The 27,461-nt window shown below is 41.4% G+C and overlaps 1 protein-coding gene across 1 annotated transcript in view; it reads right to left on the bottom strand.

Moving 5' to 3' along the window:
- Nucleotides 1-17,983: 17,983 nt before the first annotated feature.
- Nucleotides 17,984-27,461, bottom strand: part of dhx38 (DEAH (Asp-Glu-Ala-His) box polypeptide 38) — a 36,337-nt gene continuing 26,859 nt past the window's right edge. The window contains exons 23-27 of the mRNA XM_083759936.1: nt 26,793-26,927; nt 25,982-26,107; nt 25,594-25,689; nt 23,964-24,085; nt 17,984-19,246 (exon numbers count right to left, since the gene is read on the bottom strand). Of these exons, the coding sequence (XP_083616062.1) occupies nt 19,165-19,246; nt 23,964-24,085; nt 25,594-25,689; nt 25,982-26,107; nt 26,793-26,927 (561 nt within the window). The 3' untranslated portion in view covers nt 17,984-19,164. The remainder of the gene's footprint in view (nt 19,247-23,963; nt 24,086-25,593; nt 25,690-25,981; nt 26,108-26,792; nt 26,928-27,461) is intronic.

Here is a 27,461-nt window from a genome sequence, read left to right on the forward strand (position 1 = left end):
CCATCTAAACACTACAGCATGCAGAGGGGAAGTCATAACAGAACCATCTAAACACTACAACATGCAGAGGAGAAGTCATAACATAACCATCTAAATACTACAACATGCAGAGGAGAAGTCATAACAGAACCATCTAAACACTACAACATGCAGAGGAGAAGTCATAACAGAACCATCTAAACACTACAACATGCAGAGGAGAAGTCATAACATAACCATCTAATCACTACAACATGCAGAGGAGAAGTCATAACAGAACCATCTAAACACTACAACATGCAGAGGAGAAGTCATAACAGAACCATCTAAACACTACAGCATGCAGAGGAGAAGTCATAACAGAACCATCTAAGCACTACAACATGCAGAGGAGAAGTCATAACATAACCATCTAAACACTACAACATGCAGAGGAGAAGTCATAACAGAACCATCTAAACACTACAGCATGCAGAGGAGAAGTCATAACAGAACCATCTAAACACTGCAACCGATCCGATATTATATTGGTATCGGCCTCCGATCCAGCTTAATTAATGTATCGGAGATCGGATTTGATACACCGATACACGCTCCGATACAGGAGGGGGGGACACGTGTTTAATGTTTACAGTCCGTCCTGCACAGACAGTGCAGTGAGCGAATCCAACCTCCAGTATGTACAGACTGCAAACGGAGACTATAGAAAAAAGCCCCACTAAGGTGCAATATGCAAGAGAATGGAATCACTTACAGACTTAACATTAATACAAGTATAAAGTTTACCCGTCATTGCACGGATGATGACGGATCAGTCAAATCACTGCATGCTCAGTTCAGTTGTGTGGTGGAGCCTGATCATCTAGCTGCGTTCTGACATTGTTGATGAGATTGCTCTTGTAATCCATTCTTCTGCTATATATTTACTGCACACACGTGCTGTTTAGCGCTATGTGATTCAATCTTTGTAACTTTATTATTGCCATTGAAAAAAATGCTGCTGTGACGACGCTGCTGTGATGACGACGATGATGAAGAATAAACGCGTCGTCGTCGCGGTAAAATCCGTCTTTATATAATTGGCTCAGTTATCAAACCATGACATTGTTGTCAGAAGCTCAAACACTGATTCAGATTGTAAGTGTAGTGCAATTCTTAAGACAGACAAGAGTTTGCAAACTGAAGTAGCAACACAACACCAGCTAGCACCATAACAAACGTCCTGAGGTATTTTTTTTCTTCCCGAGTTTTGTCGGTAAGGCTCAGGGCTTTTGTCACATGAAAGCTCAGCTGATTCCCGGCCTCGCATTAGGGGTAAAAAGGTACCACGTTTATATAGCAATAATAATAATTACTATTATTATTATTATTATTAATAATAAACCATAGAATGAATTAAAATGTTACATGCAGGCATCACTTTAGGGGTAAAAATTTACCTTTGCACATAATAATAATCCATAGTATTAATTAACAGGTTGCCATTCCCTTAAGGTTTACAGGTTAAACAGTTCATATTCTTATTTTTACAGGTTAAACACTTAACCATAAACATCCCCTCTTTGATTTTTTTGTATTCATTTGTTTTGCTATGTAGCCTACAGCAAATATCGGATCGGCAAATATCGGATATCGGGAAATTTCAAAATTAATATATCGGATCGGATCGGAATTGAAAAATCAGTATCGTTGCATCTCTACAACATGCAGAGGAGATGTCATAACATAACCATCTAAACACTACAACATGCAGTCATAACAGAACCATCAAACACTACAGCATGCAGTCATAACAGAACCATCTAAACACTACTCTGTTCACCTCTAGTCGATTATTTATTCAGCCACGGACCACCATTTGAGGCCATTTAGCCTCTCAGACCCATTTGAGCCACTGACCACCATTGTGAGCATAGAGTATATTATGAATAGAGAAGGCACCCAGAGGAAACCCTGAGGCGAAATGGACATAGTGGCCGAATGAAGGTATTGCAGCCTGGCCCCAAACACATGAACGCGCTGGTCCGTTGACTATCATTGTGCACGTTCACGACGGCAGCACGCTAGCTAGCTAACGAACCTAGCGTGCATCCCAGAATGCTCTGTTCCTACTGTGTTGTGTTCATATATGTTACTACTACTTTATAGAACCATGATCCAGTAGCCGAATGGTTTAGTCGATGGTACGTGAACATCCGGGCCCGGGTTCACTTCCCAGTCGATGACTGTGTTTATTTTCTTCTTAACAAACACAACTGTTTGTTTGCATCAAGTCGAGGTCCTTTATTTATTCAGTATCTGAGCCACGGGACCACCATTTTTAGGCTCAAATACTGAATGAATAATGGACCTCGACGAGAAAAGCTAAAACAATTGTGTTAGTTTGGTAAGAATGAAGCTAACTCTCAGTCCTCGATGGGGACTCGAACCCAGGCCCTGTTGTCGACTGAGCGCCGAGAGTAACCATTCGGCTACTGGAACACGGCTTTACAGAGTGGCACGAACATAATATATAAACATCACAACAAGTTAACATCATAAAGTGATCACAGATTGAACAACAACAACGTTAAGTATTAAATAACATTTAACGTACCTGCTGCGGCGGACACGACGGCGGCGGACATGGTGACGTGGCAGAATCAAAACAACACTGAGCAAAACCCCCCTCCACGCGTCTCTTCCATATTTGAGGGGGGGCGTCACTTCCTTCCGGGTGTGACGTGAGGCCACTCCCGCGAGTCTTTTGCCGCGATTTTCTTGTAGTCATTGTAGTCCTTCTACGTTACATCCGGGTCCCGTCCGCTTCTATAGCTACATATTATGATTCTGAACGCGTGAATCTTTTTATTTTTTATTTTTTACAATAACGTTATTTTTCAGAAAGTTAGCCATTGAGGGTTAAAATGTGTCTTAATGCTTCCAACTCGAGTATAATTATCATTAATGTAACTGTAAAGCGTCCACGACAAAGAAAATGTATGACGTGAAGCTTCCTTGAGTAAGACCCGGAAGCGGGTTACGTCACGGCTTAAATAGTCAATAGAGACATAAGTCCCCTTCCTAGAAGCGTCCTTATAGTGGTCTAGCGGTATAGAAACCCGACTTTGAATACAAGTTTATATAACTTCACGGGTTCAAACCCCTCTGATGTTTTTCTCAATCATTGATTCACAATACCAGAATGCACGTTTAATCATAATACATAAAGCAGACAGCCCTGTGATTAAACCTTCAGCATTACACTGCAACCCCACTGTGGCTATACCTTTTTATTCACAATGCAAAGTTATTGTACTCCTAATAATATATCATGGTGTAGTCTAGCTCTGTTTTGATTGATTGATTGATTGAAATATTTATTAACAGTTTGTAGAATTACAGTACATTTCTGTTATATCGTGTCTAGAAGAATGACTCAGTTGTTGGCAACCTGTACTTTACTTTAGAATTAGAATGTAACAACAAGCATCATGGATCGCATCATCATAACAAAGCAAGCACATCCGGGTAACCCACTACTAGCGAACTGTAACCCACAGCCCCAAGATGGTCCGTTGCTGCCCTCTAAGGGCCTGGCTGCATTGTCAGTTATTGGAATGTCAGCTAAACCCAATACATCACATTTTCAAGCACAAACTCAATACAAAGACTGTTAACTGTGAGTGGACGACCCAATTAAGCATTACACTTGTTTACAACAGGGTCCACATTGTTCAATTCATCAAAACATTTAGAGACATACAAATAGACACTTCTATGTAGTTTAAAGAACAGAACAGGAATTCATCATATAGGAAGCAAAAAGGGAAAAGATACATATAGCCTACAGTGAGGGGAAAGGGGGGGGGGTGGACCATAGCTCTAATGGGCATTAGAACTATTGGACCTGCTGTAGCAGTCAGCACAGTAGATTCATATTTCAATCGACCTGGGATGTTAAAATTGTGCCAAACTGTGTTCAATTAATTGCCTCTTCTGCTACAATAAACAGCAGTTACTTATTATTGAGACTCAGAGCACGTTGACATGAATAGCTTAGCATATCTGTGTTATAATGAATGGGTTTGATTGATTCAATTAATATTTTATAAAAAAATGTAGAAATGTAGAAGTACCGTCAAAACAAAATAATTCACATGCAAGTAAAGGCATGGCGTTGCAGAGGCAAAAAAAAGCACTGGTAGGTACTTACTGCATGTTGTACCATATTATACACTGGTAGGTACTTACTGCATGCTGTACCATATTATACTTTTGAGTAATGTTTGCACTTACATTGCACGTCTTGACCTTTTTATACATTTGAGTAATGTATGCACTTATAGTACCATTTTGTACTTTTGAGTGATGTTTGCACGTTTGTAGTTTTTGCATGTTTTGCATGTGTTTGAATAATGTTTGCTGTTTATTTACACGTACAGATGCACACATACAGTAAAGTAAATTTGATCAAATCTGTGATTACTAAACTATTAAAGTAGCTTCTCAGTCCAGTCCACCTTAAGACAAATTATGACGTTTAACTCCTGTTCTCTCAACCTCAAGGAATCCATTATCAACAACTACATCACTGACAAAAACCTGGACTTCATATTCACTGAAACATGGAAGGTGTGTCCCTGTAGTCTCAAAGGTTCAAAGGTTCAAACTGCACCAGAGGCAGTCGTTGAACTCGTCTAGTGTGCATGTGTTGCCAGCAAGTGTAGCGGCCGCTGTTCTGGCAAACTCAATAACCTTCCATGCACAGAGCTCTGCATAGATAGTTTTTTATTAAAGTGTCCTACATCATAAGATGCCTAGCCCGCACGGGCTTACAAGACACTCACAAAATTGTACATATATAATACATATACACAAATGGACAGTTACTCATGGATACATCGTTCTCCAACGTAACTGCCATGCTTTCTCTATACATTTTCCAAACACAACAACTTCATTACTGAACAACCAATTTAACATAAAACACTCAAAAACCAAACACAGATCTGGGTTCTTATCCTGAATTCTTTTCAAAGAGAGTTTCTTAAATCATGGTATAATAGTGGACAATAGAAAACAAAATGAAACTCATCCTCTACAACTCCCAGGTCACAGAGAGCACACAGTCGCTGCTCCTCAGGAACGCCAGTATATCTGCCAACCTCAACTCTCTGCAAATGTGAAACTGCTGAGGGTTCATGTGATAATCTTCCAAAAAGATGAGGCCGAGAGTGATGACGACGATGCCTACAGTGATTATTTGTACAGTTGAGCATGCCACGCTCATGTCTTTTATTGAAACTGTATACAGTTATTGGTATACTCAACTATGAAACTCCAGTTGTTAGTCGGTATAGTCCATGACAGTGGTTCCCAAACTTGTGTCATCAAGGACCACCAAATCAACAGCCATTGTGGCCCTCTATATAATATCGGAAGCGGCAGATCTGTCCCTGCAAATGATTGGAGATCGGATATCTGTCATAATCCTGCACCCCTAATCATCGTCCTTTTCTAATTATCATGGATGAATGATGTTGCATTTTGTCAAAGGAAAGTCAAATAAACCGTTTGATTTGAAATAAAACATTGTCCGTTACTGATTTAAGGTTTGTGGAAAATTGGTCAGGTAGCTTTTGCACCTTGTGGATTTGCATATTGACTCACTGGCCTTAGAATGTTTCGGAATCCCCCCAGGAGGAAGTCACTAATGTTGCTCTGGAGAGGGAAGTCTGGAGCTCTCTGGTGGAGCCGTTGCCCCCGCGACCCGACTACTGATAAGCGGTTGAAGATGGATGGATGTCGACAGAAATAAATACACACAAGATATTGCTACACATTGCCATGGTGATAAAATATTGGTAGGGCGGAAATAAAAAATGTAAACAGTTGTGTGTCCTCTAGGGTCCATAAAACAGAACAAACATGGTTTACAAGAATCTTCACGAAACAGTCAGTGTCACATACACTAGTGTGACCGTGGACCACGCCCCTTCACAGGGGCCAACAGAAAGGTTCAGCCAGAACTGCCATTTTTGGTGGAAGGAGAAGCGAAAAATAAGGGACCAAGAGTCCCTTCGGGCTTGGTCCCTAAATAGACTTGTAACCCAACTGTAGGGAGTACAAACACAGGAAATAACCTGGGGGTTATCATCTATGAAAAGGCAACACAATGAGCAGCAAATGAACCATGCAAATACAACAAATTGAGGGCACTGCAGGGAGTTGAACCCCATTCTGGTAAACCAGTAGTACCACACCAGTGCCTTAGTTAGTTTTGTTGTAATTTACAGGTCCAAATTAAGCAATCACAACAATGTATCATAATGGACTATAAATGATAGCCATGATTATCTTTAAAATTGAACGAGAAGAAGACTCACTCCACAAATAACTTAAGGAAAACGCCTCAGACATAGACTAAGAAAATCTTTAATTTATTTCATGCTCACAAAGTGCTGCATAAGTGCTAAAAGTGAAAAGTTCAGCAGAAACCTTTTGGGTCATAGGCCCATCATCAATGCCTCGCCTACTGACCGGCATGAATGAAGTTTTAGCTGCAAATGGCAGCATAAATAAATCACATCAATACACACCACATAATGTGATGTGAACTGACGCGATTAAGCTTCGCTCACACATTATAAAAGACATACATCACATCAATCCACATCACATTCCTACACTAACCTAACCCTAAGTTCATCATGTGATGTGGGGGTGACGTGATGAAGCCTTACTCACCAATGTGAAATGATACGAGACATAAACACACATCACATACGGGGCCTGTGTTCATATGTGATGTGGGCTTAGAAGCTTTACTCACAAATTAGATCTGATAATATAGCACCAACAATAGTCTTATGACCTAGAGGTTTGCTGCTGGACTTCACTTTAAGCACTTAGAGCGCTTTATGAACATTAACAAAAAAAAGATTCTTGGTCTCCGCCCAAGCAGTTGGCCTTAGGTTTTCGTGGCGCAAGTTTTTCTAGCCAGTTGTCCCACATTTATTTTAAAATTGACATTTAAGAGTTTTCAAAATAATTGCCTACATTAAAACAAATATTACAATTTATGCCATTTGTGGACGATTGACATAAATTATACGAGGTGCAAATTATGCAATGGCAGCAGCATTCTTTGCACCCCAGTATTTGTCAGCAATACAGCAACACTATCAACATGAGAACACAACATACAACACTACGGATGACATTAGAATTAGAACACAACAGCAATGAACAAAATGCGTATGCCGTGCGACGAGCTATCCGCAATTGCTGTGAAAATATCACAAAAAACCACATAAATGCACATCACATACGGGGCCTGTGTTCATATCTGATGTGAACTGACGTGATGGCGCTTTACTGGCAAATGACGCGAAACGATACAGCTCCAATCAAATGATTAGAAACTGTATGCGAGACACGACCCGACACACGCACCACATACACTAGTGAAGAACTAGTGATAGATAGGCAAGAAAGAAATTACTTAATAAAGCAAAATGCGATTAAAAACTCTGAGACCAAAAAAACAATAACTTTATTAAAGCAAAGAATAGAAGAGAAGATGAAAGGTTGGGGTAGAAACCACGCATGTCCAAAACAGTTACTTTTCTGGACTTGTGATCCGATAATATTTATATAATAAGTGTTCCAATGTTATTATTTAGTCACAAGCTCTTGATGTGTTTGATACAATAAAACATAATAGGTTATATTCAATAATGGATGATCTTTGCATCGTGAGCTTGTAGATCAGCTATTTGCTACTTTAGTGTGTGACACTGTAGCATGACCAAGTAAGGAAATTAAATTTACAAAAGAAGGTTGAACTATGGAGATACAAGGTTTCTGCCCGACATCGAAAGATAATAAACTACGCCCACTTACCTTCAATATCAGCACTAAACAAAACAAACTAATCAAGGAAGAAAATCTGCCATAATTTTCTTCCTGTTAGTTTGGACAGATCTACAGCATAGAAGGCTGTAAACAGTGTTAAGCAGGCTACATGCTACCATAATGATACGGGAAATGAGTCACATACCGCCACATCACATTTGTACACACAGTCCACTAGTGAAGAACTAGGGCAATAGATGGGCAAGGAGAAAGAAAAAAATAACTTTTTTTTTATTAAAAGAGAAAGAGAAAGGAAACAATAGAAACTCAAATAACTCGACACAGAAAACAGTACAGAAACACTACAACAGAACATACGTGATGTGACGTGACGTGACAGCTTTACCCGTAAATTATGTTAATAAATAAATCACATAGCCCATAGTGGCATGTGATGTGGAGTGGCATTATACACAAATGACGTGAAACGATACACGGTGCGAATGACAACCTACGGTATGGTAGCATGTAGCCCACTTACACAAGCAGCAGGAATCAAAAGGTTCATTACTAACCTTCACTGTTAACAGCACCCAGCAGTGGCAACAACAGCAGAGTTTGTACCTTCAATACCGACGTCACCTTGTCAGCTTCACGTTCTGAAATGACAGGGGAAAAAAACAAAAACATTTAGTTGTCGGCCTACAGGATGACATTTTGGAAGTCATAACAGTCACTGAAAGCTGTGTCACCATTATTTTACTGTTTTAACAACAGTCACTGACAGGGCTGTGTCACCAATATTTTACTGTATTAACAACAGTCACTGACAGGGCTGTGTCACCAATATTTTACTGTATTAACAACAGTCACTGACAGGGCTGTGTCACCAATATTTGACTTTATTATTGTCACAAATTGTGATTAAAGCTGCTATAAGCAATAAAGTAAATTATAATGATTTTTATTTTATTCAGACAGCAATGAGTAAAACACTCCCAAAAATGATTTAGTCTCTGCGATACATCTAGGGGCCACAATCTGCAGTCAAAGATGTTCCTAGAAGCTTTGTTATTGGTCAGAGGGGAAAAAAAAGAACCCGGTCAAAATGACTGACCAATCAGGAAGTAGACAGGCAAAACGACCAATGGCAAAGCTGGGAACATCTTTGAATGCAGATTGTGGCCCCTAGATGTGTCAGACAAAATATTGTTTTACCCATTGCTGGCTGTCTGAATACCAAAAATATAAAAAAAAAAAAATACATTTGACTATTGCTTATAGCAGCTTTAACGATTCAACCCATTCAATTCATTTTGCAACCAGAGCTTATTTTAATTATGTTTGGGAGACAAGAAACGCTTTCCTGTTTTTTATGTGGGTAATCGTCGTTTTTATATATGTAGTATTTCAAAAGTGTCCATGATGTCATGGACACTGGGCTCACTTCCTTCCTGGACTAAATGTTGTCTCAGTAAGACAGCCCTCCCCCTATGCACAAGGAGCAGTGCACCAAAGCATTATGGGAATTGTAGTCTGGGTAGGAAGTGTCCAAGACATCATGGACACTTTGAAATACTAAAAACACGTACAAACCTCAGTAAAGTGTTTCTCCCAAACATAATTAAAATAAGATTTGGTTGCAAAAGGGGTGAAGTGTATTTTTCGGCAAAGTATAAAAGTAATTAATGCATATAATTAGTCATATCTGCCTCGTGTAGCTCGTTTATGAAGCCTAAAAGCCATAAAGAAATTTAAACTTTGTATTTATGTGTTAATCGCAATCATATGTATGACAATGAATGGTCAACTTGACATGTAATGGTGACACAGCCCTAGTTTCTACTACAGCCACATGTAATCCAGGTACGTACTGTGGGGGGCTTTCCGTCGCTCGGTTGAAGATAGCCGGTATTAATAGAGCCGCGTAGGTTGTATGGCACAATACGTCCCGAGCACCGTACGCCTCGTAATCTCAGGGAGCGTTCGTTGACACCGTTATAAGTTTCAGCTCAGCCGAGTAGACACTATTACCAATACCAGCCATCTCCTGATGACTCCATCCAAGGTCACACATGACACCAAGGTCACATGATTAACCTGTAAGACAGATACATAAAACAACATTACACCCTTTATACAGATTTCATACATTGTAAAATTCATATAATATTAAAAGGATATTTCACTTTATCCTCTACTCAGGCTAATGTGAACACTGCAGACAGCTTTTAAGTTGCTTGATTCAGTATTTAGATATTCAATATTAATTTTAGCTGTCCTGCCCCTTTCCTATACAAACCCATTGTAACTTCAAACTCCATTTTAACCATGATAGATTGATCGAAAACACCCAACCTTTTTTCTGGTGACTGATGGTGTCTTTCAAATACGTGAGGGGGCGTGGCTTTTCATTTAGCCTACCGTTCTTATTTATTTTTGATGCTTAAAGTTTAGTCGGTTCCGGCCTCCTTCTGGAGGGCATTTTCCAAAATAATTATTAAAAGATAAATAAGAACGGTAGGCTAAATGAAAAGGCCCACTCACGTATTTGAAGGACACCATCAGTCACCAGGAAATAAGTAGAGCGTTTTATGAATCTCTCATGGTTAAAATAGATTTTGAAGTTTGCATTGGAAGGGGTCAGGGCAGTACAATAATGAATCCAATTACTGAATAAAGTAACTTAAAAAAAAAAAAAAAAAAAAAAAAAAAAACTGTCTGTAGTGTTCACATAAGCCTGAGTAGATAATGACAAAGTTTGTTTTTTAAAGTGAATTATGAAAATAGCAGAACTAAAAGCTCAGTGTCATCACATTCACAATGCATTGTGAGCTTGTAGATCAGCCATTTTCAAATGACCAAAATATGGCTGTAGTGGTAAATGAACAATGTAGGCTAGTATGTTTAGTAATAATATTAAAAACTACAAACTAGTTAAACGTTTCCAAATAGAGTATAATTTCTATACTTCAGTAAAGGCAATGATTTACTTTCCACCAATGTTGGGAACCATGGTTTGTTAGCTTCCTTCTCTAAGGCCTCCATCACACCTAAAAAACACCCGTCTTGTCTGTGTTTGATGGCCGCCTCAATGCTTTTCCAATGGAACTCACATGGTGTGAGCAAACATTTGTTTGGTGGCTGTGTTCTGTCTCCCCTCCCCTCCATCAAACAAATGTTTGGTCAAACCATGTGACTCCCAGTGGAAATACATTGGGAACACATTAAACACAGACAAGACAAATGTTTCACACAAACATGTTCTGTTCTGTGCTCTGCCTGTGTTTGATGGCCACCTCAATGCTTTTCCAATGAGAGTCACATGGTTTGACCAAACATTTGTGTTTGATGGAGGGGGACAGAACACAGCTATCAAACACAAATGTTTGGTCAAACCATGTGCCTCCCATTGGAAATGCATTGGGGCGGCCATTAAACAGACAAGACACAAAACTTTTTTTTTTGTGTGCGTGTGTGTTCGAGGCCCAAGGCCTCATTCACACAAACATGTTCTGTGCTCTGCCTGTGTTTGATGGCCGCCTCAATGCCTTTCCAATGGAAGTCACATGGTTTGATCAAACATTTGTGTTTGATGGAGGGGGGAAATCAAACACAAGTGTTTGCAACAGAACACGTGTTCTTTATGTGTGAATGAGGCCTAAAAGGACAAACATTCCTGACATTGTCCATTTAGTGTCACAATAAACAGTCCTATAAATCCTCTAATGTTTAAACAACAGTCCTATAAATCCTCTAATGTTTAAACAATAAACAGTCCTATAAATCCTCTAATGTTTAAACAGTCCTATAAATCCTCTAATGTCTAAACAACAACAGTGTTTCTCAAACAAACGCTTTTACCTTGGAACAAACAGCTTGGCTCACAGACAGCATGCAATGAAACAGCCTGGATCCCAAAGCAAACAGCATGCTGGGAAACTTCTTCTTCTTCTTCATGGGGTTTTATGGCGGTTGGCATCCAAATAGTTGCATTACCGCCCCATGCTGGGAAACAACATGGCCGCTCCTATTTAAATCCAAAGCCCCACCCACTGGATCCGGTCACCTGTTCAACTAGTCCGTCCGTCATTGGTCCGTTGGTCAGAGTGATAAGTGATTGGATGATCACTTATCAGCTGTGTGTTGATCATCACAGCTGTGTGCACCACACACACACTGTGGTAGTCTATTAATAGTTGTGGAGAGGGATGTAGATGGAAAGTCTACCTTGAATAGATTCCAACCACTTCCATTTCATGTCATAGTGACACTATGTATCCCATGAAAACATATAGTAATATAACAATGTAAAAAAAATGTTGTAGGTACTTGTTGTTGTACTGATACAAGGACTTAAGCTTCTAAAATAAATACTGCTGCTGTAATTAAAGAGAGAACATACTCTCAATAGTGGATAGACTGAATGATTAACTACCCCAAAAATATAGTTTACATTTTACCACTACTATTAACTTAAAACAGAATTCTTAATATTGTAAGCATAATGATATTGTCGCATTGTGATATTTGGCCATAACTCCCTCCTCTGAGGGAGCTACCTTTGGGGAAGGGGGGTTGTTGTCCAGACAGGGGCCAGACTGGTGAGGTCATGGGTTCATGTAGCATGCCAAAGTTTGTGCTATTGCCATTGAGAATGCATTGGGCGTTTAAGTTAAATAACTCAGAAACTACAAAACATTTCAAAGTAAAAAGTTCCAGCATGTGTCTCCACAGTAAGCTGAATTTTACAAAGTGTGAATGGAGTTTCTAGGTGAAAGTGATTTTTTGAAGTGCCACTATCTGCCTATAAATGTCTCAAATTTGAAAGCACTATATTTCTAAAACTATTAAACATTTCAAAGATTCCTTTTCAGGCACACAAACTAAATAGGTTTGAATGGGGTTTCTAGGTGTAAGTATGTAGGACTAGTAGTGGGTGAAACGTTACAATGGTAATATGTTGTAAAACAATGAGTAATGCTAATATTTAGTGGTTTTCACTTACTTACAAAAAAATAAATAATAATATAATATAATAATTCTTCTTAACCGTGCACTTGCACGACAGCAAACCTATTCATGGGGAACATTCACCTGCTGGTCTACAGGCTCACAAGCTGTCATGATGTTGTGCAGCCTATATATTTTGGTTATTTGATTTTATATAGTGCTTAAATTAGTCCTTTAATGCAGACCGATACAAATAAGTCAACATAATAATTGAATAAATCTAGAAAACATCATTGGTTTGTGATCAGTTTGACTGCTTAATTAATGAACAGTAAAGACATCAGGATTAGGTTAAACCTGGCTGTTAGCCTGGTCCGGAGCAGGCTAAATCCAAAGAATTAGTTTCCATGGTAACTAATGTAGCATCACTTTCATGAAACCGAATCAAGCCTCAACATATCCAGGTTAACTGGTTAAATTAATCTGGCAAGATTAACCAGCTTTCATGAAACCGGTTAATCGCTGATCCAGGATATATTAAGCCAGGATATGTGTTAAATCCTGGCTTAATCTCTAATCCAAGTTTTGTGAAACAGGCCCCAGCCACAGTCCATCTTGTTGTTATTCATGTCAGCTGGTTTTGGTAGAATTTAGAAATACCGAACCCAGCTTCAAACACACAAACATCACACGTACGCTGATATGAATCCCTGCAGGCTCTTCATTTGGTGACATTTACCAGATTATTTAATTTATAAAGATCTCTGTTTCCACTTCCACAGATCTCTCACACTCTCAGACTGTTTTCCTTCCTGCTATTTTTTTTAGTCCCACCCTGTAGGCTATGGCGTCTATATCGTATGACGCAGAGAGGCTAAAGCGGGGAAACGTTTTAGCTGTCAGACTCGCTGCTTTAGTCGTTGTCTGCATGAGAACCACTGCTCCAGGCCAGGGTACTGCTTTTGTTGTAGTTTATTAAAGTTAAAACATTACCACAGTGAATCACAGCACAGTAAATAGCGATTGCGGTCAACAAAGTTGGACCTTCCCCGTTCACCCATAGGCCTACTCTAAGGTTCACCCCCTCTCTCCTTCCATTCATGAAAATGCCGCCTTGCAAACAGCTGACTTTCTATGAGTGACGTAGACTAGTAGCACACAACACCACGTGACCCATATAGCTGTCACCAACACACCCCCTGTCAAAACTGCAATATGTTGACTAGAGTTGATTGACAGCTGTCCTGTAAATGCCCATATATTGCCCAATGAGTGACATTGCTTTGTTTGTGAACCAGAAACTACAGGTTTCTGCAAAGTGTTCATGCATGCATATACAGTATATTCAGCATGAAACCGCTGTGTGTGGGTCTGAGAAGATGGATGCACCATTATGTGCATGAGTTACCCTATTGTTTTAAATGTGTGATGTGTCTAGTATTTTTGTGAAATATTTGGACATTCATGGAAGTGTTGGAACGATATGATATTGAGCCCATAATGTTCAGAAAGCCTGGAGTATTACTGTCAGATTCAGTGATTGAATGTCTCCATGTTTGCTCCTTGGTGAACATGATGGGGTCTCCCTCAGTGCAATCCTGGGCCTCAAATAAAGCTTGAATTATTTCTGTTTTATATGGCTCAGTTCTGTGAAAAATGTCAGCAACACAAAAATGCTCCTGTCTAATGTTGTGGGTGGTGGGGTGGCCCTGTGGGGTTGACTCACCAAAGAGTAACCTACAACTACTAAGACTGACTCACCATAAGTAACTTATGTAGCTACATACGTATGTCAGCATGAATCCACATCGCCACGGCTTCGCTCTGAAGTACACCGTGGCTCACTGACCTGAATAGGTTTCCAAAATGCATGCTATCATAGTATTCATTCCATTTTAAAAACCATAAGGCTACAGTTGACTGGTTTTAAGCAGTCTCTCTCCACAAGGCCGACCAGAATACACGTTGCAAGGACACTTGCTGCCACACCAAACAGCCATGCACTGAATCCAGCAGGATGCAGGGACTTCTCCTCAGAGCGGTTCCCCCGGATGCTTTTGAGTGGCCACACCGACCGCAGGCAAGTGTACTCTATCAGAGGAAAGTGAAGGACAGTTAACTTCAAGCATTTAGTCATCTTTCCTTTGTAGACACAATTTGGGTTGAGAGCTGTGTGTGTGCATAGGGGAGAGAGGAATTATTTTTCCTTTAGTGTGTGCGTGTGTGTGTGTGTGTGCGTGCATGTGTGTAGGGGGGGTTTGGGGGGTAACATTACATTCAAAATTCAATCAACTGAAGGCCATCCCCAGCAGGATGGGAGGGAGATAGGGGCTTGTGGGTGATGAGGAGAACCTCAACTGAAGTTTCCACTGGGCCTGCTGCGCTCCTAATGCAGCCTTGGATGTAATTGGGTCCCAGAAGGCTGTTCATTATCTGGGGTGAGCGAGGCAACAAAACAGAAAAGGGAGGGAATGGAGGAAGAAAATGCCTCGTTCTTCGCTCTGTGCCTCCGTCCTATAGCAACCATTATGGGACAGGAGTTAATTAAAAGAGCGGTTGATGCCACTGTTTCTCTCATCAATCTCACTTGTGCTCTTATTAAATTTGTAATGACAGTGGAGCTTGTCCCCAGTCCACCACCAGACACTCGCATTGTGTGTGTGTGTGTGTGTGTGTGTGTGTGTGTGTGTGTGTGTGTGTGTGGTGGGGGGTGAGGGGGGAATTAATGGCAGAGACAGTACAAAATCCAACAGTGGTCATGACTGGTCGTCAACAACTAATATAAAATAAAATCCTATCAATGACGGAGAGACATTAATGTAAGCGCTGCCGCTGTCTTCTCTTTTTGGGGGGGCATATGCTCATCTGAGAGGTCTTTGCACCTATAATCCTATGTCTCCTGTCTCTGTCGCCTCAGAGGCCATTTTAATTCCGTCCATCATTACAGGGACCTTACCCTGGAAAGCTTTGGTAAAGGTGACTGCTGACGCCGTCATTCACAAGGACTATTTCAAAATGTCCGCCCATAGCTAAGATTTGTCTCATTATAGTTGCTGGAGTCCATTAGGTCTGTCCCTTAATCCCTTCTTCCATCTGCCTGCCATCCTCAATCACGATAGCTTGGTGACTTGAGGGGTTCAAGCCTTGAACTTCAAGGGCACTACTCACAATCTCTATTAGTATGTGTCTTACATTGAGCCTGAGAATAACACTAACCAACCAACAAGAAAGGGTTTTTTATAGATGGATTCTTCCTCCATGTAGTATACTAGTCAAGACAGTTCCCTCTTGAACGAATCACAGTCAAAGTGGCTTTCCTTTTGTCTTTCCTTCCAAATGTTTGCTAGCTATAGAAAGCGAGGCTTCAACATAAGACATAAGTGTGATGAAGCCAGCTATAGCACTACCATACATTCAGCCTTTTTTTTCCCTTTAACCACAGTCAGTCCGTGACCTGGAGATTTACATACAGCTTCAATGCTCAAGATCCACCCACACACTTGTCTCTTATAACTAAAGTACATCAACAACTCACAGTCACAGCTGTGAGAGGATTCAAATGACCTGCCGGTTCCTTCATGGAACAGTGTTGCATCAACAATTTAAGCATTTTGTTTCAGTGTGTGTGTGTGTGTGTGTGTGTGTGTGTGTGTGTTGGGGGGGGGGGGGGGTAGTGTGCACTTTTGTTTTTCTCATTATTTCCATGGGCCTCAGCTCAGGACTGACAATCAAACCACATTGTGTACATTTCATTATGGCCACTCGTTATAAATCCTACCAAAGCTACACATTTCGGTTTATTGGCCATGCCTATTTGGAAATGCTGTAGAATTACTTTTCACCAAATGGCCAATAGGAAAGGCAGTAAAGGGCTCTTTAGACCAACTAAATAATGTGTTCTAGTCAGCTGACAGGAGCATTTACAGAAGAATGAAGGGTGCTGCTTTGCTGGTGGGTCATTTATCATAATTATGATTAGAATGTGTCACCTCACACTTCTGATTAAATATTATTTGGCTGTGGCAGGTAATTTAATTGTAGGTGTACCGTATGTGTGCAAGAACTAGCAAGCTGCCAGCAAACCACAATGCACTATTAATGCACTAGATACAATACACAGTACTTATTTGTTTGCAGATCAGATGCGGGTCCAAATTGTACAGAATTGTTTAATTCCTCTCCGTAGGTTGTTTCCTTGATTCCTTCAAAGGTGTTTCTATTGTTTTCATCTTGAGGTTTAGGGGCAGGATATGTGTAAGAAAAGGTTATAATATAAATAAGGGGTTTATTTATGGGACTTTTTTTGCCTGACAGAATCTTAAAATACACCCTTTGAGAATTAAAGGACCACTTTTCAACCTATCTTCATATCATTGGTCCTCACTAATAATCATGACTAAACTAACCATAAACCGCAAGCACGGGAGCAGGCGCTAGTCCGAGGTGCGGACGCATGTCGAACCAATGCTCCGTCGGACCATAGTATGCCTCCCAGATGGGATCCCAACATTTTCAGCTATCTTTGTAATAAAGTAAAAATGTGCTTGAATCTTCATAACCATTTTTCTGAATTACTAATTGTATGCAAACAGGTGTTCATTTGTCAATGTAGGTTGTTTGTCAACAGTTATGCTGTTTTCTGTTGTCTCTTCATTTGCATATTTAGGTAGGGTATATGTAAAAAAAAAAAAAAGGGTTAAAAATGAACCCCCTGGGACATTATTTGTTCTTGTTACCTGGCATAATCTTAAAATAGACCCTTCACGGATTAAGGTGTCGTTAAGAAATCCACCGTATGTGCATGAGCCCCCATTCCATCTACTATTCAGAAGCGGTTTCAGGAGGGTTCAGACGGGGTGTATATTTGCAAGAACATGTAACCATGTGATCATACCCGACCATTAGGGTATGGTCAGGAATGATTGGGTCTACATCTCAAATGGGAGCTATGACCTCAGGAACATGTGAATCCAGCATAAGCATAAAAATGAGGATTTACACACAAAAAAAAGTAAACAGTTATGTTGGAATCTAAATCAGAATGTTTTCAATCGCATATACTGTATGACCATGTAATGGAACCCAATTGGTTCCACTTGAGGAGAATTGTCCATAAATTCAAGTAAAATACAAACTTTGTATTTCTATGTGAATGTGCCACAGACTCTGGGAGATACACAACATAGTTACAACAATCATTAAAAAAAAGAGATTAAAAAATAGTCCAATTTATTCATCAGTTTACATCAGAAGCTAATTAAAAAAAAAGACTTTAGTTGCAAGTGACTGTCCGATAACTATTCCAAGCCATGTATGACAGGTACAGAACACAGTTCTTCTCATATTAACCCCCCAGACAGGCTTTACTTCACAGGCAGGCCAGGCCTCTTCATATCCAACCACACTGGGTTTAAGATGGAGTGAGTTGCCATTTCTGACACAAAAGGACCATGAAAATGAAACAATTGTCATGACTTTTATCTAGCAAAGTGATTCATATGCACGGTGCAAAGCTGTGGTATATTAATAAGATGTTGGTGCAGGCTTTAACTGTCTGGGAAAGCTCAATTAACTAAAAGCTAAGTGTCTCTATTTCATTATATATAGGAGTCCCACAATAGAAATCTATTGTCTTTAGACAGTCATGCCAGTTCATAAACCGTTTGTCTGTGTTGATGGTACCGAGGCCGTTTAGTGCCCTAGCATCCTATTCTAAAGGGGAACATTAGCAGAAAATAGGTCATCTACAAGCTTCCAACACGATGCGAGCTCGAAGATTTGCTATTTTCGGCAAAGCAATTCGGTGTAGAGTAGAGGAAAATTGAGCAAGGCCAAGTAAAGACAAGTCAACTTTGCCATTTAATCAGACCAGTGTGTGTCCAGTGGAAACCTCGTATGAATCTGATCTCAGGTCAGAATGGGTCAAGTGGTCAACCCAAAAACTCAAAGAAGAAGTCGACCAGCCAAACACAATATGAAACACAATTCCCATAGTTTTTAAACAATACCCACAAAAGAACTAATATCTGGAACAACCACAAAGCCTGCAGAATTACCATTAAAAGTACACGCCTGCCCCTCTAACAACCAGTTTTTAGAGATTAAGTGCAATATTAATATATTACAGCATTGTTCTTTTATTTCTTATTAAACTATCAAAAAAACAAACAAAAACATGCAGCAATCTATCAGAGATACAGCTGTCGGCCTACTGTATGAGGATGCATTGTGATAACGCTGAAGGAAGGATTATCTTGGAAGTCCTGTGTGCCTTATACAAGTTCTCCCTCTAGTGGTCTCTAGATGAATCACAGAAGGCATGATCGTGTTGGCAGGGGGACGTGAGTGCCTGTGGTTGGTGGTTGGTGGTCCGCCGCTGTATAACAGAAGGTTCTAGAGTCCAAAGCGGGCCGGGGTGTGCCTGGGGGTCTGGGGGGCCTCCTCTTTTCTTCCTGGGGTGCAGATTTTCACTGCCCTGAATTAGAGAAGAAAAGTTGCATAAACATTTTGTTAAGAGAGAGAGCAGCGCTGGGTCTTTGCTCTGTGAACGTGTGGTGAGGCGACGTAGAGGGACCACCAGAGCAGCGCTAGGGCCTTTAGGGCCGATTCATACTCCTATTTTACCGCTGTTTCGGCGCTGTAGTGCCGAAATGATTTCGTCAGAAATTTTCAGTAGCACCGAAGAGCCGACTTTAGGACGGTGTACCCCCCCCCCCCCCCCCGAACCTCAAATGACGTCACATTGTAGGCTCTACAGAGCCGAACCGACTTTTATTCGGCTCTAAAATAGGAGTATGAATGGGGTCTCTCTATGAATGGGGTCTGTCTAGATCAGGGGTGCGATCACAAAGGCTGTGCACGGCAGGTATAGATCCCATGACATGCCCCTAAAGAATATTTCAATTAAATATATAAACAACAAAGACAATTCTTGGCAATCTGCCACTTGAATTAAAGGTGACTTGAGCCTGTCAGCTCAAATCCACAATGCAACATTTAGTTTTCGGTAGCATTAGAAATTAAATACAAAAAAACCCTACCTATTCCATTTCTCCCGCTCTATTTCCCATTCCGTGTTAGCATCATGTCATGCTTTAGCTATTGAAAAATAGCAGATCTACAAGCTCATACAAGCTTGTAGGTCTGCTATTTTTGAAAAATCGAAGAACGACTGACATTTTTTAGAATCTGATCTCAGGTCAGAATGGGTTAATCGGCCCAGGCCGTAGCGTAACGGTCTGGGCACCGGACTGGTGATCCAGTCGCGGTGTGCCGCGGGTTCGACTCCCGGACCCGACACGGCCTTTACCGCATGTCATCCCCCCATCTCTCTCCCGTTTCCTGTCAGCCTACTATCTGTCCCTTAAAAAATCAATAAAAGGCGTAAGCCGCAAAAAAAATATCTTAAAAAAAAAAAAAAAAGAATGGGTTAATCAGACCAGTGTGTGTCCAGTGTCCAGTGGAAACCTCGTATGAATCTGATCTCAGGTCAGAATGAGTTAAACTCTTTTCAGGTGGGTAGATCTTGTTGAGCTGGTCATTTTGAAAGTAGCTCTCAAGTCAAAAAAGGGTGGGCACCCCTGCTCTAGATAGATTATAACTATGGTTGTCCAAGTATTCTGCTGGGTGAAATTGCTTATCGTTGCTACTACTGGGTAACTCCATTTTTCAGGTTCCATAAATCGATGTGTGTTCGTTATAATTTTTTTTGGAACCAATGAAAAGTATTAAAAAGTGCTTCGGACAAAACCACTCAACTCCATTGGACCCACAAACTGTCTGCTAAAGCAGCTAACTCCACAACCTCTCCCCCTCTCATGCAAGTCATTGACAATATATATCAACAAAAATTCTCCCCAACAGCAGAGTATTACTACAGAAGAGTATTCTTTTACTTGTGTATAAAGCTCTCAATGGTCTCGCACCTTCCTACCTACATGACTGCCTGCCTAAATATGTCCCAAACCGCCCCCTAAGGTCTTCCACTGCTGGCCTGCTCGCTTTGCCTAAAAAATGGCAACTAAAAAATACGGGGAAGCAGCTTTTTGCTTCTACGGGCCGACGGCATGGAACAAGCTCCCACTGTACCTTCGTCAGGCAGCCTCTGTAGACATTTTTAAAGCTCAGCTCAAGACCCACTTCTACATTTTGTTATTCATGTCCTCACTGTATTGCATTACTGCTTGCTTTTTAATGTTTATGCCTTGCTTTTCTTTTTTTCTCCATTGTTCTGTAAAGCACTTTGAGCTGCATTTCATGTCATGAAAGGTGCTATACAAATAAAGTTTTATTATTATTATTACTAATTGTTTATACTTTTTTACATTTGTGGTGCCCCGTGTGGTTAGTAGAGGAAGCGTCCCCAAGTGTGATTTGGAGGGTTCAATGGATGTTGTGGATGTCATGGTATATGCCAGGGGTCCGGGACACCTAGGGGGTCCTCAGAGTTACAACAGGGGTCCGCCAAATCTTTGTATGATAGGATGTTTTGGGTTTTTATTTATTTAAGTCATGTGACTTTCATTGTCACATGACCCCCAAGATCACATGTAACTCATTTGAAGGAGATTGATTTGATTTGTCAAAAAAATAATATAATTATTTTATGTTTCTGCAACAAACAGTTCAACCCATAGGGGACCCCACAAATGCAAAGGGTTTAAGTGAAATCGCCCTTTGGCGCCTTTTTATCGATTTGACATAATTTATTGAGTACGTGCCACGATCACTCTGGGGAGTATTGAGGCAAACCTTTTACGGATATAAATAAAAGCAATACAATGATAGGAGCAATACCTATACTGTGGTTGCCTTTGAAGCAACCGTACTAATACTCGTAGTTTACAGCATAGTAAGCAGAGATTAAAATAGGGTGCATTTTGCATCCCAAAACGCAGTTTATAGTTAAGGGACGCGATAAAACAACGACCTCTGCATCCACGGGATGCACTACTGTACTGTACTGTTTTTTATTCTAGTTTATTTTGCTATAGCTTTACTTATAATAATAATTTCTTCTTCTGTTTTCTACATGAATATAACCACATTATAACCATATAAATTTAAATTGGAGTTAAATGCTGCAATTTGTAAAAATATGACTCCTAACGTTGTTGAAGTGGGACTCATAAAATGTCCCTGGGACTCTAAAAGACCATCCCTGCATCCCGGGACTCATTACATTGAAAACCTATTTACATCACTGAGTAAGTATTAAGTAATGCCAGAGACATGGTGCTGTCACTTGCTAGTGCGGTTTATAGTGAGGTAAACAGAGAATGGACATTTGGCTAGAGGGGGGGGGGGGGACACACGGTTTGGCCTCTCTGTAGAGACTGGAGGTACGTTGCAGAGCCTGACGCCACTGACAGCACAATCTATCATCTTTAATTACAGCAGCGTGACACCCTGACACTGCCTAGTGTCCCCTCATCTCTCCCTCCATCCATCTCTACACACAGGCAACAATTACAGCCATCAGGCCATAACCCCTCTCTGTCATTGTGTCCTCTTTCTGTCCCCTCCTGTCCCCCATCCCCATTTTGTCCTGTCCCCAGGCCCCCATACCCATTTTGTCCTGTCCCCACAGGCATAGACAAGGACACCAGTAGTCTGGCATGATATGGAGGGCTGAAAAAGGAGATTAGTGGTTGGGACGACTGGAGCACTGATTGTTGGAGATCACGATAAATGTTCTATGAAACCTATGTTTCTATGTCAGCGGTGCTCAACCTTTTTCATGTCAAGCACCCCCACAATTATCTCTATTGAGCCATGGACCCCCATCTCAAAATATGTAGTTCCAGGGACCCCCCAGAAGCAAATATTTTCATTAAAAATGTTCGCTCTGAAATATGATGATGAATGATTTGCGCCATATTTTAACGATTTTTCAATAGCTAAATTATAACATAATGTTTAAAACACCAAAATGGGTTAAGTCCCAGAACAATGACTAGGCCCCACTTTGTGTTTTCAAAGTGCTGCTTGGTGCTGCTGCCGCTGGGCTGAAGGAGGTGTGAGAGAGAGGCAGCAGGTGCAGTCCTGCACCCCGGACAGTGGGGAAGGGGGGGGGGGGGGGGGGGGGGTCTCGTTTCCCGGCAGGGAGACAAAGGCAGCAGCGGAGAGCAGACCACCATCATTATAACACTTTTAACTTCCTCTTAACCCCTTCTGACCTGAGATCAGATTAAAAAAATGTCTTCTACATCCTGACAGTTTTCTGAAAAAAAGCTATGTTTCTATGTCAGTGGTTCTTCGATTTTTTTTAAATAGCAGACCTACAAGCTCATAGTGCGCCACTCGGTGGCGCGCTAAGAGCTTGTAGATCTGCTATTTTTCAATAGCTAAAGCATAACATAATACTAACACCAAAAGGGGTTCCCGCCCAGAATGGCTTAATCTAATTCTTAATCCTACAGCTCTAATGTGATTATTTTTCAACATATCTGTCACACAAGCTTCAATAGATAAACCGTCTGATTAATTAACAACAAAAGTGTGCCCCCCCCCCCCCCATGCCCTCTTCTCTTTCTTTATAACCTTATTTCTTTCCTCCTGTGAAGCTCGAGGATGGGGTGTGAAATTAATGTTTTGGTCTAATTTGAAATTGAACGTTCTTCTCTCCTCCTTTTTCCTCCGCTCTGCTGTGGCACCATTTAAATTGCTGCAGTAATGGGGGTCAGCGCGGAGTCAATATTATTTCTTTTTGTCTCGTCTGGAGGGACCAGAGGTGAGAAAAGCTCATCATGAGAGGAGCGAGAGAGGTGCAGTAGAGAGGGAGAGAGAGAGGGGTGGGGGGGTGGGGGGAGGGGGATGGGCGGGGGGACAAGGGGTTGGTGCTGACGGGGGCGGGCAGAAAGTTAGGTAAATTGACCCGAGATCAGATTTTTAAAATGTCTGTTTGAAAATGACAGTTTTCTGAAAAAGCTATGTTTCTATGTCAGTCGTTCTTCGATTTTTCAAAAAATAGCAGATCTACAAGCTCGTAGCACGCCACTCGGTGGCGCGCTACGAGCTTGTAGATCTGCTATTTTTCAATAGTTAAAGCATAGCATAAACACCAAAAGGGGTTCACGCCCAAAATGGGTTAAATGGTTTCTACTCTGACTGGATGAAGAATGAGGTGCACGGGGGGAACCATTGCGATATGAGGGCGTGTTACATCATGGCGGCCTCCTCCTCCTCCTCACCTGACGCTGTTGGCGTTGCTCTTCTTCTCCTGCTCCTCGCGACGCGACCTCAGCTGCTCCTCGGCCATGGACATCTCCTCCTCCATGTTGGTGATCTCCTCCTTGGCCCGGCGGCGGTTCTCCTGGAGAGACAACGACGATACTTTCAGTTTTTGTTGGTTTTCTGAACTAAAATAAGGACGGTGGCGAGTAGTCCAATCCAGCAGTGTGTCGTCTGCTTCAAGTAACTTTGACATTGTACAACCGACTTTATTCAAATCGTCAACCAAGTAGGTGTCGAGTAGAGTAGGGAGCAGAATACCTGAGCACCGTGACCGACCCAAAACAAAGAAGAATCTTAACTAGGTACAGACTCAGTGAGCACAGTCTTAAATCTTAACTAGGTACAGACTCAGTGAGCACAGTCTTAAATCTTAACTAGGTACAGACTCAATGGAACAGTCTCCATTAGTATCATCAGTAATGGCGTGTACGCATAGAGCCTGTTGCATTGTGTTTTTGAGGGGCGCTATACAGGTTTAATGTTTGTTTTTAGTTCAACATTCGTTTTAACCCATTTTGACCTGAGATCGGATTCTAAAAATGTCTTCTACATCCTGACAGTTTTCTGAAAAAGCTATGTTTCTATGTCAGTCGTTCTTCGATTAAAAGAAAATAGCAGACCTACAAGCTTGTAGATCTGCTATTTTTCAATAGCTTAAGCATAACATAATGCTAACACCAAAAGGGGTTCACGCCCAAAATGGGTTAAAAAAACGCCATTGACAATGAAGGGAACATTTACGTCATCTTGTCCCGAACACAAACATTAAATGCCATTAACAATAAAGAGAATTTAATGTCTGTTTTGACACTGTTTGTTTTATATCACCATTACATCCCTTAATCAACATGAGTTAGACTTTAACCCATTCTGACCGGGCACCCATTTTGGTGTTGACATCATGTTATGCTTTAGCTATTGAAAAATAGCAGATCTACAAGCTCATATCGCGCCACCGAGTGGCACGATACGAGCTTGTAGGTCTGCTATTTTTGAAAAAATCTAAGAACTACTGACATTTTTTGAATCTGATCTCAGGTCAGAATGGGTTAATCAGACCAGTGTGTGTCCAGTGGAAACCTCGTATGAATCTGATCTCAGGTCAGAATGGGTTAATATATAAGTGCCCCTCACTTCACACGGGTGTGATTTTTTGCTTGTACATCTGTTCTATTTGGTAACCGACACGGTCATACTATGCAGTATGAATTAGCTAAAGCCCAACACACACCGTCTGTGAACGCCGCGAGTCAAAACAGAACCGCCTCCGTTATTTTCAATGAACCTATCCCACACCGGCGGCGTCCGACGCGCGCGTTCACGCCTCGCCTGACGCACCGATGCGCCGCTGTTCTATTTTCCAGGCGTTTGCCCGCACGGCCTCCATCCGGGAATCCGTGGGGCATGGCTGGCTAGCCGCGCGGTAGCGTGCCGCGTCCTGTGGGTGTTGCTGTGCGGCGGCTATGACGCGCAGCAATACTGTGCCGCGTCGCTTCACAGACGGTGTGTGTTGGGCTTAAGCTGGCAGCATACTGAAAGTCACATTGTGAAAACAGAAAACAGTAGTAATGATGATGTCCTACGTACATTTCTGCTCTTCCCCGCGTGTTTAATGCTGTAGAACATCGGCCCCAGCTCCGCCAGCCACTCTCCGTCCACCGCTGTCACACACTGCATGTACTCCTACAGTAAGGAAACACTGGTGAGACACACTGTACATACTGTACACAACACACTGCATTTATTGATGAAATATATACTGGATGTACTGATGAAACATAAATATAACACTGCATGTGGTGATTATAAACATAAATACAACATACTGCATGTATACTCCTACAAGAACAAACACTAATGAAAAATGCAGTTACACACCGAATACACTGCCATGGTCTCATAAGAACAAGTACTTACTGGTGAGAACATATTATTTATCACAACATGCACATAGCGGAAGGTTTCCAGACGTTACCTTGGTGGTCATGACCAGCTCATGGTAGGTGATGTAGTCGGGGGTGTAGCCCATGCCAAACAGGGAGCTGGTGGGGTGGAGGTGGCACGGCATGCCTGTTCTGACGTTCACATACTCGCCAATGCCCTGGAAACACGCACACACACACACACACACACACACACACACACACACACACACACACACACACACGTAAATAAACTATGTCAATGTGAGCATGGGTTTCCCCAGTACTAAGCGAACGTTTCTCTGCACCTTTCCTAAGGCAGTTGCCTGAGGAAGGTTGAAAGACCGAAATGTTGCACTAAATAAAAAGCTCAGTGTACGGGTCTCCCTCCTTCTCATAACAACCTAAAATATGAACCTTGGTTGAAAACAAAGTTGTCCTTTAAGCTCTCTGTTATTCGCTATGTCAAGTTAAGTCAGCTTTATTTATATAGCAGTAAGCACATTTAAAAACAACAGATGTTGACCCAAAGTGCTTTCCATTTAAATGACGTAAATAAAATACCTAATAAAAACAGAAAAACAAAAAAGAGAGTGGCTGCCCCACACAGAAGGTTGTCTCCTCCGGGCTGAAGGCCGGAAGGAGACTGTTTTCTCCCCTGTCCGTCCGTCCGTCCGTTAGTAACTAATCATTTTTTAAACCCTGATTTGGATGATAGTTCTGCAGCATCTAGACTGGGACAACTCCTTATGCAGTTTCCTGATCCAGTCTAGAAAAGAATGATGCGGACGTGATGTTAGCCACATCACAGTGATGTTAGCCACATCACAGACATCACAGACATCAACCGATGCTTTCTAGTACCTTGAGCTTGGCAGCCTGGTGGAAGTACGCGGCACAGATGCACTTCCTGATGATGTCCCAGTCGGAGCCACAGGAGATCAGGTTCATCCTCTGTTGCACCATGATGTCCTTCAGCTGGGAGCGGACCTCACGCACCTGCACCAACACACCGTATACAAGATATATATGAGATATATACACCTGCACCAACACACCATATACAAGATATATATGAGATATATACACCTGCACCAACACACCGTATACAAGCAGGTATGTGTGTAAGAATGCATGCATTATTAGTCCCATCTGGACAAGAGGCTTCACCAATAAGGTGAGTGCCAGCCAAAGCAAAGTTCCCATGTTTACCCAGGGTAACTGGACTAAGGAAAGGAAAGGTACTATGTTTACCCAGGGTAACTGGACTAAGCTCAAGAACGTGTTTACAGCCAGGCCCTGCTCATAGAACATTTCATGGTAGGGGTTCAATGGCTTGCTCAAGGGGCAAGGGCACTTCAGCGGTGGTAATTTTAACGTGTCGGTCCGGGGATAAGAACTAGCGACCTTCCGATATCAAGACTGCTCCGCAAACCGTTCGGCCACTGCTGCCCAATCCAAATGAAAGCACACATAACATGCATTTTAAAACTGCTTTTAATAATTTAATATCATTGTCTGTGTCCCTCAAAG

The sequence above is a fragment of the Protomyctophum parallelum genome, assembly GCF_964188405.1.
Source record: "Protomyctophum parallelum genome assembly, chromosome: 2".
NCBI lineage: Eukaryota > Metazoa > Chordata > Actinopteri > Myctophiformes > Myctophidae > Protomyctophum > Protomyctophum parallelum.